This window comes from Myxine glutinosa, chromosome 4 (genome assembly GCF_964187855.1).
Source record: "Myxine glutinosa chromosome 4, kmMyxGlut1.1, whole genome shotgun sequence".
Classification (NCBI taxonomy): domain Eukaryota; kingdom Metazoa; phylum Chordata; class Myxini; order Myxiniformes; family Myxinidae; genus Myxine; species Myxine glutinosa.
In genome coordinates, this window is record NC_136264.1 from 211,233,478 (window position 1) to 211,248,723 (window position 15,246).

At 44.6% G+C, this 15,246-nt stretch overlaps 2 protein-coding genes across 9 annotated transcripts in view; one reads left to right on the forward strand and one right to left on the reverse strand.

Annotated features, from left to right (window-relative positions):
* B3GLCT (beta 3-glucosyltransferase) overlaps positions 1-10,805 on the reverse strand; it is a 65,228-nt gene extending 54,423 nt beyond the window's left edge. For 2 of the 5 annotated variants that reach the window (XM_078776985.1, XM_078776981.1), the window contains exons 1-3: positions 8,550-8,763; positions 1,678-1,727; positions 1,549-1,588 (exon numbers count right to left, since the gene is read on the reverse strand). In XM_078776985.1, coding sequence (XP_078633111.1) covers positions 1,549-1,588; positions 1,678-1,727; positions 8,550-8,586 — 127 coding nt within the window. In that variant the 5' untranslated portion in view covers positions 8,587-8,763. Of the gene's footprint in view, positions 1-1,548; positions 1,589-1,677; positions 1,728-4,356; positions 4,440-8,549; positions 8,764-10,684 lie in introns of those variants that run through there. The other 3 variants (XM_078776983.1, XM_078776982.1, XM_078776984.1) reach the window with 3 other exon arrangements.
* Positions 10,793-15,246, forward strand: part of TMEM184C (transmembrane protein 184C) — a 208,538-nt gene continuing 204,084 nt past the window's right edge. For all 4 annotated transcript variants that reach the window (XM_068114361.2, XM_078776980.1, XM_068114359.2 and 1 more), the window contains exon 1: positions 10,793-10,940. In XM_068114361.2, the coding sequence (XP_067970462.2) occupies positions 10,830-10,940 (111 nt within the window). In that variant the 5' untranslated portion in view covers positions 10,793-10,829. The remainder of the gene's footprint in view (positions 10,941-15,246) is intronic.

Genomic DNA, 15,246 nt, shown 5'->3' on the forward strand with positions numbered 1-15,246 from the left:
AGGTCATAACTCTGAAACAATGTGATGCATGACGTCATGCTCGTTGACTTTTTTGTTCGTCATGGGTATGCGATTCTGCCTGCAAAGTTTGGCCTCGATCTGTTCAGCCGTTGCAGAGAAAAGGGGTTTTCGTGTTTTCACGAAAAACAATATGGCGGCCGAACCACGTGACCTGTGACGTCATAATTACCATTAAAATATTCTGCAGACCGAGTCCCCCCTACGGTGAAAATTTTATCTCAATCGGTCCTATTATTGCAGAGAAAATCTTTTTTAAAGGAAATTAAAACTTAAAATGGCACTGAGTTAAGGATCATCAGAATTATCAGAATTCAGATCACATCAGAATTATCAGAATTCCCAAAGTTCAAAGTGCCATAACTTTGTCAAAAATGATCGAAACGTCGTGAAGTTCGAACTTGATCTGTAACTTATCATGAGGAAACCATGTGCCAAGTTTGAAATCATTAGCATTATGCGTTTAGAAAAAAAGTCCGGAAAACTGTTCTTTGCGTGACGGACTGACAGACTGACGGACTGACAGACGGAGGGACGGCATGCAAACCTATAGTCCCCTCCGGTGTACACCGGTAGGGGACTAATAACTCAACCATAACACACCGTGGAGTTGCCACCATGTGCTGCGGAACGCCTCTGCTCAGGAGTTAATCTCCGGCAGTCTCACATCGCCCATTAGGGAGACCGAGTACGTTACAAATTGTTGGACAGGATCAGGATTAAAGCAGGGGAGAGGGTTCGGGTGAGGAGAGTTGCCAGAATTAAAAACTTAAATTCTAAAGCGAGTGCGATTCAGTGCCAAATCTATTCAACTCACCAGGCATTTGAATCAGGTGTAATTGGTGTTTTTAAAAGAAAGAAAACGCTAAGGAGGATTAATGTAGCCCAAAGGACGATGGGCATTTTATGGATACCAAAGGGACTTCAATGGAGATGGAGGTGGAGGAGCCACGAGAGGACGATGTAGAGTTAACCCCGACAGCCAATCCCACCAAGATGCCCAGTCCTGAGCACTAGCGCTGGAATGATGTCCCAAGTGGGCGACCTCTCAGCACAAGCAATGGCAACGTTTCAGGGCCTTGGGTCAAAATAGAGGCTAATTGAGCCAATTTAGAGGTTAACAGGAAATCGGCCAGCAGCAAATGAAGGACGAGATAGCCGGCATGGCAACCAAAATGGCGGAAGGCATGGGCGACAGCTACCCAAAATTATTTCTATCGGAATCAAGTCTCTACCTACCTCTCCCCAATATACTTGCAGGTTGCCATGTTTCTTTCCCCCTTCTCTAATCTCCTCCTCGGCCTGTTTGTTCCTCTCTTTGTTGCATCCACATTGTCTTGCTGCCCCAAGGTCAGTGCATTTCCTTTTTCCCTCTGTCCCCTTGCATTACCACGGGCCTACACTATGTATACAAAAAGGAAAATACAGACATTTGTGCATGATATTTTGACCACAATAAAGCAGGCAAACATAGGAATGAATAAAAGAAGGTATGTTTTACAATACCATCAAAATAATTCTGAAACTCACTCAGTGTTGCACTTTGCCTTCCAGCAGAAGTCTTTCCTTCCTTTACACAGAAGAATAAAACATTAACTTACTCCAAACGGAAGAAAAAGATCATTGTGTCTATATTTACAAAAAAATAACATAATTTACCTGTTCTTGCAGCTTTCCCATACTCACTTTAAATCTGGCAAGATATAGTACTGTAGAGAAACAAACACAGATGATTAAAGGTAAACCTCACCAAATAAATGGAATTCATGGTTAACAGCTTATGGTTATCAATGTCAAGAGGAAAAAACCCTGCTATCGACAGCATCCCTCATTGCGTCATGAGATTAGTAAACTATGGTCAAGGCAAATTAAAAGTACATCGTCATTGAGCTTACAACATCTAGCGAAACATCATGCAAATATCAGGTTGATTTATTATTACTACTACTGCTGCTGCTGCTACCACCACCAATCCGCATGGACGACTAAGGGACTTAGCGATCCCCATAACTGTCGGTCTTCCGCCTTCTGCCAACATTCACATGGGCTAATGCCAATCGAATTGGCACACTGGTGTAAACAATAGAGCCTCAGGCATCCTTGAAGACGGCGCCGAGTTAGACCGGGTGGGTGACCGTGGTAGGGATCTGTGTTGCAAATTACAGGGAGATATGAGTCGGCACATGTTTACTTAAGCGGCGGACATGTCCAAACAAGGAATAGCGTCTCCTTGCAATATTGAGTGTTATCAGGCCAAGTCTCGGTCATAACATCAAACCCCAAGGATGCGGCGTTGACATCGCATATGGAAAGCTTGTAGGGTGTCTTGGTCCTTGTTCAAAAGTATCCAGGTCTCACAACCATAGAGGAGATCAGGTAGGATGCATGTTGCGTAAATGAGGAGCATTTGATGGTAAACTAAGACGGTGCTGTTTCCAGACAGCGTATGGTTGCCCCCTGGCAGAGCCAGCCGATTCGTATACGCCCATCAGGGCTGCAGTATCCAGATGAACGAATGTTGGAGCGCAGATAGGTGAAGTAGTCCACTGACTCCACAACTACGCCAGGGATAGGTACTGATAGGGGTAGAGACCAATGGCAACAATCTGTACCTTGTTTTTTTCCCCCATGAAGGCTTAAGGCCTAGGCTTTTAGCAATCAATTCAAAGCAGTTGAATACGACCAGCCAGGGGACAGGGTCCCTTAAAAATGGGGTAGATCTGTGATGACTTCTCTATCGATATTGATTCCAAGCCGATCTGCACACCTTGGCACTATCCAGTTCATGGTGCAGCAGAAGAAGGAAGAAGGAAGAATGCAGTCCTGATGAAATACAGAAGATGTGGGAAAAGTGGTGATAGGTCAGTGTCCACTCTAACGCAGGCTGTTGTATCTTGGTGGAGGTTCCAGATCATGTTCAGAAGTGACAACGGAACTCCATTGCCTCTCAACACCTCCCATAGGGATGTCCGATCAACCAAGTCAAATGGGGCCTTAATGTCGATATACGCTACATTTAATGGGCGCTGAAATTCCTGATGAAGTTCTGCAAGAATATGTAGTGCTACTGTGGTATCCATTGTAGACCTGTTTGGGGTGAAACCAGATTGCTGGGGGCGTCTACGTTGCAGCAGAAGGTGGTGAATACGGTTCATAAGAACATGAGCAAATACCTTCCCGGGACTGAGAGCAAGGTGATCGGGCGATAGCTGCTGCAGTTAGAGCGGGGGCCTTTGCATTTGTAGATTGGGATTATTATGTCAGTTTTCAACTCTGCTGGAACATGCCTGGAATTCCAGACATTTTATTATGGCAGTGGAATGCCTCAAATTGGAGACGCAGAACTTTGGAGGTTGATTACATTTTTTTTTAATGTTGAAGGCTCCAGTCACGGACTATATAGTCCTCATCGAGGTCAGGCCTTCAATAAAAGAGCTGCATTGATAGTAAAGTGAAGAAAGAGAGAATAGTCTGAGTTTTTGAGGAAGTAAAAAAAATCTGCTTTTTGAAAAGGGGAATGTCGTTCAGTGTTTGGAAAGACATGAGAAGGTAAAGAGTTCCAGAGTTTGGCAGTGGAGGGGGAAGAAGCAAACATGATAACTGCACACCCTTGAGTTGCCAATGGCCACACAATAATCATGAGATGTAGTAGCTTGTCGGGTATAACCCTCAAACGACCCTAAATATAGAGTGCCTTGTACCAAGTTAATTATCAGCAATAATTTAACTAAGTCCAGATTTGTTCTTTTGTTTTGCAACTTTGTCGCATATAAAATACAGCACTAGTAGTAGATGTCCACAACCATCCTACAGCATGTTGTGAACGTCGGCCGAGGCCCTCGCTTATTTGTCCTTCCACCGCGACTTTTACACCTACCTTTGGAATTTTTAATTTCTTTTTAAACAAAGTTACATTATGATTGGATGGAAAATGTGGCAAGCATTCCAAAAAGTCTGGAGGCATCGGTTGCTGGATGTTTCACGTATCAGGTATAAACGCCTCGACCTTGGCCGAATATGACATACAGCGAGGAACTATCGACAAAACAGGGAGAATTATAATAAATAGTCCCAAGTGGGACAGACGCTCGTCTCCGCATGGAGGGTGGTCGAAGTCAGGCTGCATTAGGTGATATATGAGGTCCTAGGATTAAGATCAAATAAAATTAAGAGGTTAAATTAATAATGATTAACATCAAATTAAATTAAGAGGTTAAATGAAGACGATTAAGAGGTTAAAATTAAATAATGAGGCAACATTGATGAGGGAATCTCACGATATGTGATGGACATACAAACATAGATAACATTTTGAGTTAAATTAGCTAATTATCTCACCACGTGGATGCAGATGAAAAAGGGCTCCATTCGTTTTTGAGCATTGACATCATGAATCATCAAGTCGAGTTTCAAAACGATCCATTGAGTCGCTTTGGATAAGCAGGGAAAAAACGAAAAATGTTCATGGACCCACTGCCGGAAGAAAGGACTGACAGATTTACTGACTGGACATCATTATGGCTTCAAGAGCTATTCCCGACTTTGTCGTAGATGAGCTAAAAATGATAGATGGCTGAAGGAAAGAGAAATAATTAGGAATGAGAGGGAAAACGAAAGTAAGATTATGAGGATATGGAAGTTAGGAATGGGATACGATACAGGATATATTGCACTCGGACATCAGACATGATGTCAGAGTGCAATAGATGCAGATGTGAAACTATCTGCATGTGATGCGAAAGTAACAGGCATAGACACTTTGCTTTGTCGCGGGAGAGTCCAATGATTTTTCAGAACCTTGCTTTCCACGGAATCTAGTACAACAACATGCGAGGCAGGAGAGCTAGCCCAGAGGGGACAGCAGTGCTCCATAAAGCTGTGGATGAAGGCTTTGTAGGTGGATAGGCATTCAGGTGTGCCAAGGAAGTACATTGCATGACGAAGGATGCTCAGTCAGTGACATTGAAATGTGGTTTGCCCAAGAAGGATCATGGCTCATTGAGACCCAATAATATGAATGACTGAACTTCTCCAAGAGGGTTGATGAGAAAGTAGACGGGAGAGTTTGCGGTACAGTCCTTTGGGAGAAGAGAGAATGAATGTGTGGGAGGACTTCTCAGGGTTCAAACACATACAGTTGTGGCCAAAAATATTGGCAACCTTGCACTTTTTTCAAATAATGCACCATTTCTTCCAGAAAATTGTTGAAATTAAAAAATATTTTGGTATGCACATTTGTATTTCTTTGGTTTGCAGTGGAACAAAACAAAAAAGCTGAAAAAATTACTAAATCTTAGCTTATTCCACACAGAAATCCTAAAATGGCCCGGACAATATTATTGGAACCTTTTAGAAATTGTTAGAAATAATTAGATTTCAAGCAGGTGATTTCTTCTTTACTCTGGAATTGAACTCACCTGTGGTGAATTGCAGGTGCCTGCAATATAAAAATCACTCATTCAACCAGTTTGAATGCAGAAAATAAGTCATTCTGCTGTTTTGTGTCACTGTGTGTACCACAATGACCATTAATAAACAAAAAAAAAACATGCGAGGATAAAACCACAATGACCATTGACCATGGATAAAAGAAAGAAAACCCGAGAATTGTCTGAGAAGGTCAGACACAAGATTGTAGACAAGCATGGACAATCTCAAGGCTATAAGTCCATCTCCAGAGACCTTGATGTTTCTGTGTCCACCATACACAGTGTTATCAGGACGTTTAAGGCCCATGGCACTACAACAAACCTCCCTGGACGTGGCCGCAAGAGAAAACTTGATTGTAGATTGCAGTGAAGGATTGTTCGAATGGTGGAGAAAGCACATCAATCAACTGCCAAACAGATTCAAGCTGACCTTCAGACACAAGGTACGACAGTTTCAACTCACACCATCTATCATCAACTCGATGAAAGGGGGTTCTATGGTCGGAAACCCAGGAGGACAGAGAGAGAGAAAAAGAGAAAGAGAAAGAGAAAGAGAAAGAGAAAGAGAAAGAGAAAGAGAAAGAGAAAGAGAAAGAGAAAGAGAGAGAGAGAGAGAGAGAGAGAGAGAGAGAGACATAAGAAAGCCCAAATAGACTTTGCCAAAACACACCTGAACAAGCCAAAATCCTTCTGGGAGAATGTACTGTGGACAGATGAGACCAAATTAGTGCTTTTTGGTAAAGCACATCATCTCTATGTTTACAGAAAACAAAATGAAGCCTTCAAAGAAAAGAACACCTTCCCTACAGTCAAACATGGAGGAGGTTCAGTGATGTTTTGGGGTTGTGGTGCTGCCTTTGGCACTGGGTGCCTTGAATGTGTGCATGGCATCATGAAATCAGGAGATTATCAAGGCATTTTGGAGCACAATGTTCAACCCAGTGTCAGAAAGCTGCGTCTCCGTCGAAGGTCATGGGTCTTGCAGCAGGAGAATTACCCCAAACACACTTCATAAAGCACCCAGGAATGGTTCAAGACAAAACGCTGGACTGTTCTGAAGAAGCCAGCAATGAGTCCAGATCTACATCCCATTGAACACCTGTGGGAAGATCTGAAAACAGCTGTTGGGAGAAGGCACCCTTCAAGTCTGGGAGAACTGGAGCAGTTTGCACAAGAAGAGTAGGTCAAACTACCAGTAGAGAGGTGTAGGAAGCTCATTCATGGCTATAGGAAGCGCTTGACTGGTTATTTTGTCCAAATTTTGTGCTCCCAAATATTAAGTCTCGGGTGTCAATAATTTTGTCAATGCCATTTCTTTTTATTTTCTGATTTAAAAGGATATATTAAGTTCCGAATCAAAAACAAAGGTTCTGAAATATTAACAGTGAAACAAAGGTATTGTGGAGACCAAATACTTTTGTCAATTTCAACTTATATTTCGAGAAAATTGTGAGTTATTTGAAAAAGGTGTAAGGGTGCCAATATTTTTGGCCACGACTGTATTTCAAGTTTTTCTCCCTTTTTTTGGCCTTTTTTGTCTCGTCTTTTTGAGAGGTAATCATCAAAGTCTGACAAGAAGATAGTCATTGACAGCTGTGGACACGGTAGCCAGATGCAACACCTTAGATCCTTTGATTAGAATGTGTGGTTACTGTAATACTGTAATAGGCCCACCTTGGAGTAGCGGCGAGCGTGAGATGTCTCTGCTTTCAGGAAGTGGTGATGTTAAACATGAAATCATGACTCTACCATTGGACAGGTATTGACTGCTTTTAGTGAGACAGTCCACCTGTAGACCTAGTGCTTGACAAGCCAGCCGTTCCTTAACGATTTCGAATGGAGCGCTTGCTTGAGTGCTTGGCCTCTTGGCGAGCGCTCTACACAAAACTTGGTGACTGAACACACCCCTACAAAACTGGAGGTTCTCGGTAGTATGATGAAGGAAATTTGTGTTCTATGGTGTTCAAATATATAATTAAATTTAAATAAAGATTTAAAGGCATATAAATTAATTAATTGCGGGGTTTATCACCATTTTCCACAGCGTTGATTACACCACTCGAGCCAACATATTACATTAGTTATTCGTGCCTGGTGTTTGTGTCCTTTATAACATCTTTAAAAACAGTACGTTTCCTGTTTGGAATGATTTTAAATCTTGTTTAACTGCCAGGCAGACGGAGTAAAATATCATCAGCTCACTCCTCCCTGCGCTTGAGTTACCGGGACGAATTCTGAGCCAATCTACGGTAAAACAGCAACCTTGTCTTCCTATTCATGTTCGGATTTGTGTTCAAGATCTAACATTGAATTTAAATAAGTTGTTTCTCAATCATAAACTGACAATCATAAAATGACAAGACGGACGGATGGATGGGTGGAAGGGCAGGCGGACAGAGGGGCGGTCAGACGGTCAGACAGACTGACGGACGGACGGAGGGGCGGATGGATGGGCAGGCGGATGGACGGACGAGCGGGCGGACGGATGGAGGAGCGCATGGACGGACGGAGGAGCAGGCGGACGGATGGATGGATGGATGGATAGATGGATGGAGGAGCGGACGGACAGACGGACGGACAGAGGGGCGGTCAGGCGGACAGAGGGGCGGTCAGACGGACAGAGGGGCGGTCAGACGGACAGACTGACGAGCGGACGGAGGGACGGATTGATGGGCAGGCGGATGGACATAGGAGCGCATGGACGGACGGAGGAGCAGGCGGACGGATGGATGGATGGATGGATGGATAGATGGATGGAGGAGCGGACGGACGGACAGACGGACAGACCCAATTGCTTAACCCCACTTTTTGCTTCACGTGCACGGGTAACAATGGACTGTATTGTATATTATTATTGATGAAAGTGAAGCAATTTCATAGTCCTCAGACTTTGTGCATTCTTTAACTAATTTAGCATTGGTCTTTAATAAATTGGTATAATTTATTCCCAAAGTCATTCACGATGACGCGTTGTTGTAACTTACTCTTTCGAATGTCTCCATTTGATATTTAATGATAAATTGTGAGGGGGAAAAAAAATGTTTCATACAAACGCATTTCGTTTCATCTCATCTCATCTCATCTCATCTCATCTCATCTCACCGAGCACGCAGACATAACCCGAAGTCCAAACAGCCATGGAATCGGCGCGCAAATAAACAGGTCGCTCTCTTCTTTAATATTCCTGTCACGATGATACAGATACAATGACGCTTCACGACTGCAAAGGATCTATGTGCACCTAACACTTTACAAAGTGTTTACAATTTGCTAAATTACAGGGGTTCGAGGTTGCCTATTTCCGCTTTAAAGGGAAGAAAAGAAAGAAAAAAAACCTAAAATATTAACTGCTGCGCACTCTGTTGTCATGGCGCTTAAAAATTGAATATGTAGGAAAACTTCAATAAAAGCCATAATGAAGAATACAGAAGTTATATCTCAGCCACCAATTTAAAAAAAGCAATATCAATAAAGTAGTAGCATTAAATTATGTAGATCTCAACTTTTAGACAAAGAATACGAAGAATGCATTTTGAATAAATGCTGAGCTGAATAAATCTATGAACCTCGAGTCTCGTAAAACTTAAAGCAATGACTATTATGCTTAATTAAAGTAATGTATTCGATATATCATAATCAAATTTATTTTTATCAGAATTTATTTACCAACCTCGATTCGTAGTTGTAATGAAAATAAACCTTATACCGGAAATGCATATTCAGGCGTCACCTGAGGGGCCGTGGTATTCTTCTTCTTCTTGGGGGATCTTTAAAGGGCTATTCCAGCTCGCTGACGAAGATGAATCGAGAAATGAACCAGAAAGTGTATTTCAACATGAAAACCTCCTCGATGCTCATGCATCGGCCTTAAATGCGAGAACAATTTACAGCCATTGCGCCAGTTTAAGAGGACCAAGTGATTGGGTGCGTTTTCATTGAATTCCTGAGGATATTGTTTTGTGTACGAAGTCGAGGTTCGTGTAACAGAAAAAGTCGAGGTTCGTGTAACAGAAAAAGTCGAGGTTCGTGTAACAGAAAAAGTCGAGGTTCGTGTAACAGAAAAAGTCGAGGTTCGTGTAACAGCAAAAGTCGAGGTTCGTGTAACAGCAAAAGCCGAGGTTCGTGTAACAACAAAAGTCGAGGTTCGTGTAACAGCAAAAGTCGAGGTTCGTGTAACAGCAAAAGTCGAGGTTCGTGTCACAGCAAAAGTCGAGGTTCGTGTAACAGCAAAAGTCGAGGTTCGTGTAACAACAAAAGTCGAGGTTCGTGTAACAGCAAAAGTCGAGGTTCGTGTAACAGCAAAAGTCGAGGTTCGTGTAACAGCAAAAGTCGAGGTTCGTGTAACAGCAAAAGTCGAGGTTCGTGTAACAGCAAAAGTCGAGGTTCGTGTCACAACAAAAGTCGAGGTTCGTGTAACAGCAAAAGTCGAGGTTCGTGTAACAACAAAAGTCGAGGTTCGTGTAACAGCAAAAGTCGAGGTTCGTGTAACAGCAAAAGTCGAGGTTCGTGTAACAGCAAAAGTCGAGGTTCGTGTAACAGCAAAAGTCGAGGTTCGTGTCACAACAAAAGTCGAGGTTCGTGTCACAACAAAAGTCGAGGTTCGTGTAACAGCAAAAGTCGAGGTTCGTGTAACAGCAAAAGTCGAGGTTCGTGTAACAGCAAAAGTCGAGGTTCGTGTCACAACAAAAGTCGAGGTTCGTGTCACAACAAAAGTCGAGGTTCGTGTAACAGCAAAAGTCGAGGTTCGTGTAACAGCAAAAGTCGAGGTTCGTGTCACAACAAAAGTCGAAGTTCGTGTAACAACAAAAGTCGAGGTTCGTGTAACAGCAAAAGTCGAGGTTCGTGTAACAGCAAAAGTCGAGGTTCGTGTAACAGCAAAAGTCGAGGTTCGTGTAACAGCAAAAGTCGAGGTTCGTGTAACAGCAAAAGTCGAGGTTCGTGTAACAGCAAAAGTCGAGGTTCGTGTCACAACAAAAGTCGAGGTTCGTGTAACAGCAAAAGTCGAGGTTCGTGTAACAACAAAAGTCGAGGTTCGTGTAACAGCAAAAGTCGAGGTTCGTGTAACAGCAAAAGTCGTTTGTTGAGGAAGTGAATGCGGAAGTGTTTGTTGTCGAACGTTGATCAATCTTGAATTCGCCTTATTCAGGTAATTTCTCCTCTTCTATCTATAGTTTCAGTCAGGTGCATGCTGCATATACCTGTCGGTTTGAATCCATTGTAATTGCATACATGTTTACCTGATTAATTCTTTTCATCTCTTCTTTTCTCCTCACACCTCGTCCATCATGTAGTCCCGTGATGTTTTGATCCGGTTTCCCGCCTTTGGTCATCGGTCCGCGCGGCGGATCCGTCTCCCTGTGGTGGATTCCGGCATCGTTGGTCATGGTTTGCCCTTCGTGGCGCCACTGGCTCGGCCCGATCGTTTCGGCCATTTACCTGATCTGCTTGCTTGTTGTTCTGCCGCTGGGTGTTCTGGAGCTGATACACAGGCAGGTGAGGAATTGTCGCCACGACCAATTGTTCGTCAAATGACGTCACTGTGAATCCATTCCTCCACGCGGTGTTTATTTAATTTACCCGAGGGGGGCAGCCCCCATCCCTCCACTCCACCCCTCCATGAGAGCGAGGCTCGCGGAAGGGCAATGTTAAATATACAGTGGGGGTAACGGGGTAACGATTGTGCACAAGCAGCAAGGGGAAGCATGAACAGGACCGGAAACACTGAAATCGGCAAGAGGGTCTGGGTTAGGAAGGGGTTAATGGGGGTAAATGAAGATCATGGATAGGAGGTAGGGGAGCACTGCCTGCTTGAAGCCCTGGAGGAAAGATCTTCCAGCAATCCTCTTCTGGTTAAACTGCCAAAATCAAGACTCTCTGCTCACCTTCACTCCGTCATTCCTCTTTTCTCCCGCCTCTGGAACAAACTCCCTCACTCTCTTCAATCCCACTCCTCCCTCCAGGTCTTTAAAACAGCTGTTCCCCACCATCTCTTATCTTCCCCGATCCACAACCTTGATCTTTTCTACCCCCGTTAATTCACCCCAGATCCACTTTTCTGAAATACCGACTTCTTTCCTGGAAGTCCTAGCAGTGTCCATGTGATTTTTTACCTCCCTTATCCCCCGCCCCCCTTCCAACGCCTCCTCCCCCCCAAGCCCTCTCCCCTCCCACAGATCTCCCGATGCCCCTGCTCTCAAATGTTGTACTTGTGTGCTTCCCACTCTCCCCATCTGGCCTCCCGCTCCCTTTATTAGTCCCCTATCGGTGTACACCGGAGGGGACTATAGGTTTGCACTCCGTCCCTCCGTCTGTCCGTCTGTCAGTCCGTCAGTCCGTCACGCAAAGAACAGTTTTCCGGACTTTTTTTTCTAAACTCTTAATGCTAATGATTTCAAACTTGTTTTGTCTTATGTTTCCATTTGTTTTTTTGTCATGAATGTTAGCTCTTACACGAGCCTCGATCTTCTATACAAAAAAAAAAAAAAAGTGTGGGGAAGAACGATCTCTGGAAGGGATTCCACAGACGGGAGAAGCAGGGAATATATAGGGTTCGAGGTGTTCTGCAAGCCTGGATTTTGGAAGTTTTACGAGGAACGGTTACTGGAACGATGCAGCCATAATTGAGGAGATGAGGTGTGTCGGAGAACTGAGAGAACGGAGGGAGACATATTGAAAAAGAGCCGGTAAAGTACAGATACCACTGACCTGCCTGCGATGTAAAAACGACAGAACTTCTGCCTCGGCCTCATCGTGGGAGATCTGAAAAAAAAATTCGAGCTTTAGATTCCACCGAATGCAGGAGAGAGAGACATGATGCTGGAGTAGTGGCCCATAAAGGAGAGCAGCACTCCTTTGAACTGTGGACAAGGCTTTTGTGCATTGAGTACTTCTGATTTTCCAAATACTGGGACTGACGGAGGATGCCTTGGACGACATCTTTGCTATGTGATTGGTCCAGGAGAGGTCATAGCTGATGGGGAGGCCTAGAAATTCAAGAGACTGAAACTCAGAAGGCTGGCCATGGAACTAAGACAGGTGGGTTATTTTGATGATACTTCTGTAGGTGGGACAGATTTTCCGGGATTGAAGGAGCATCGTATGGGATTTAGGTAGGATAGGGAGCATAATGAAAAACGAAAATATCATGAGATTGAGAGTAAAAGAAGGGGAGAGAATGAAAGAGAATAAGGTAAGGCAAGGGAGGAAGAGTGTACTGGACCCTTATCCCTCGGGTGCGGTCAAAAAGTGACCATTTTTTAGTATAGTAAATAAATTGTCACTTTTGTTATGCAGCATCAGATATATATTTAGAGTGGGGGTCACGAGGAGTGGTAGTGACGGAGGAGGGCAGGGGTGAGAATAAGAAGAGGAATAGATGGTGACCTTGGAAGGATGACGGGCTGAGTCGACCCGCCTGATGTTGGTTCAACGGCACGACGGGGGCTTGAAGTCGAGACCCAAGGATATCAAGCCAGCCACATTAACAGTTAGGCCGACACGAGAGTTTTATTTTGCTTGTTCGTTTTATTGACATTACTACTGCTGTACTTCTTTAACGGGCCCAATTATACCTCTTCCTCCTGGGTCGGCCGGGAAACGTTAAAGATGCCACGGTGTCAAGATCTGAGAAAAGAGTGAGCGAGTCATTGCCGGCACCCTGAGCAAAGGACGAGGTCCTGGGCGAACTTTCAGGGCACACTGCATCATCAACAGTATATTTACCTCTCCCCCCCCCCCCCCCTCTAGGAATGATGCAATCTGCAGGTCAAAGTGCAACCCATTATGCAAACTTTAAGAATAAACTGTTACCCTTTTCAGGGCCAAATTAACCCAAATGTTAAATCAACGTGTTTTGTCATCACTGAATGGGTTAATATCTTGATTTGTACAAAACACGACAGACACACACACACACACACACACACACACACACACACACACACACACACACACACACACACACACACACACACACACACACACACACATACGTTGTACATATTGTAACGAATTTGAGAAGTGTAACGGTTTTGAGAAGGGTAACGGTTTTGAGAAGTGTAACAATTTTGTAGAAAGTGTAACGAATGTGAAAAGTATGGTTTTGTTGTGTGTAACACCCTCGTAATGTAAATAATGGTCGCAGCCGTCCTCCTAGTTAATTCCATGAAACTTACACACAGGCCACGATATATCTTTTTAAATAGATTATTTCCTTATTCTATGTAGGCTAAATATGTGTTTCCCACTAGATTGACTCTGCATTGCATCAAACGAAATAAAGCGTAGGCCCCTCCGATGATCCATGAAAGCTCAAGTGCCAGGGATTCTCCCACTTGAGCTTTCACAGCAAACGTTTATTGCAGTACTCAACTGAACTGATGAGCAAAGTGACGGCGCCTTACCTGCAGCTGCTGACCGGTTTTCGCCATTTGCGGCCATTAAGAACAAGGGGAGTGGCTAGAGAAGACGGGTCGCCCCCCTCGTCATAGGGGGGAGGAGTAAGGCGGCCCCGCTCATCCAACCCAGAACAAGGGGTTTGGCTAAGAGAGGGCGGAGCGGGAACCCCCGAGAAAGTGCGCGAAGGTTCGGGGAGAAAACCAATATAAGTCGCCGCGGGACGCACTCCACTCTCTTGCCCTCCAGCTCTTGCTCCTCTTGCTCTTGCGTCCTCCAAGCTCTTGCTTTGACACCCGTCCTCTTGCTTGCTGTCCCTCGTTGTTGCTGGGGAGAAGGAAGACGCCTGAACGAGCAGGTGTGTGCGAGCCATCGTGCGACCAGCTGCGCTGCAGCTAAGGGGGCAGCTAAGGGGCCGCAGGCCACGAACAGGATGCGCCAGGCAGCAATCGACGCTGGACCCTCCATTGCCTCCCAAAAACAACCATCCATCCTCAAGCTATACCTGCCTGCAATATCCCCCGTGTAAGTGTGAACGTCGTCTGTCCTAATCGTTGTCCTGGGGTTAAGTAAATAGACGTATAAGCTAACGATGCACTGTGTGACTGCTTCTTCCAGTTCCATCCATTGCTTGTAAATAATTTTGATCGCTCCTTCCCTTCGCTGAATATAACCGATTGCTCTCGTTGCTCTGGCTTGTGAAAATACATAATAAATCCTGTTATTCCTCCGTACTCTGTCTTCTTCTCTCTTCCTTCTCTTTCGGTCGCTTTAGAGGTTTCCCGATTGAATATCTGTGGTGCGATCTGGTCAACGTTGGGGGAGTTGGGCCAATTGGGGATCCTGTAACGGTCGCGGCAATACCACCGCTCGGTAAATAACATCTAATCCGCGATCCGTAACAATTGATGTCTGGGAGTGGGATTAGAGGCCCGAACCAAATTTTTAAAACGTGTAGGAAAAAAAATTTTTTTTGGTCAAAATTACGAGCTGCCGAAATTTTGTTTTATAAAACCCGAATTTTGAGATCGCGCCATGGACAATCAAGGCGATCGGATGTCGGTGGGGGAGATAGACGGGTTAGGGGTAACCCAGGACCTCGGGGAAATGTATGTGGAGGAAAGAGAGGAGGAGAACATTGGCAATGTGGTTGAGGGGGTATCAGGCGCACAAAATGGCGCTCTCGCGCACGAGGTTACGGGCGCGGAAAATGGCGCCTCGCACATGGCCACGGCGACCGCGCCCGCGACCGTAGCATCGCCACCAGTGGATTTGAACCTTTTTATGATGCAAATGAAGGCCCTTATGGAAAAGAATAGTGAGCAATTGGGAGACCAAATTAGAGGTTTGGAAAGCAGTATGGGACAAATGGGGAACCGGATGGAGGCTCAGAATGAGCAATTGG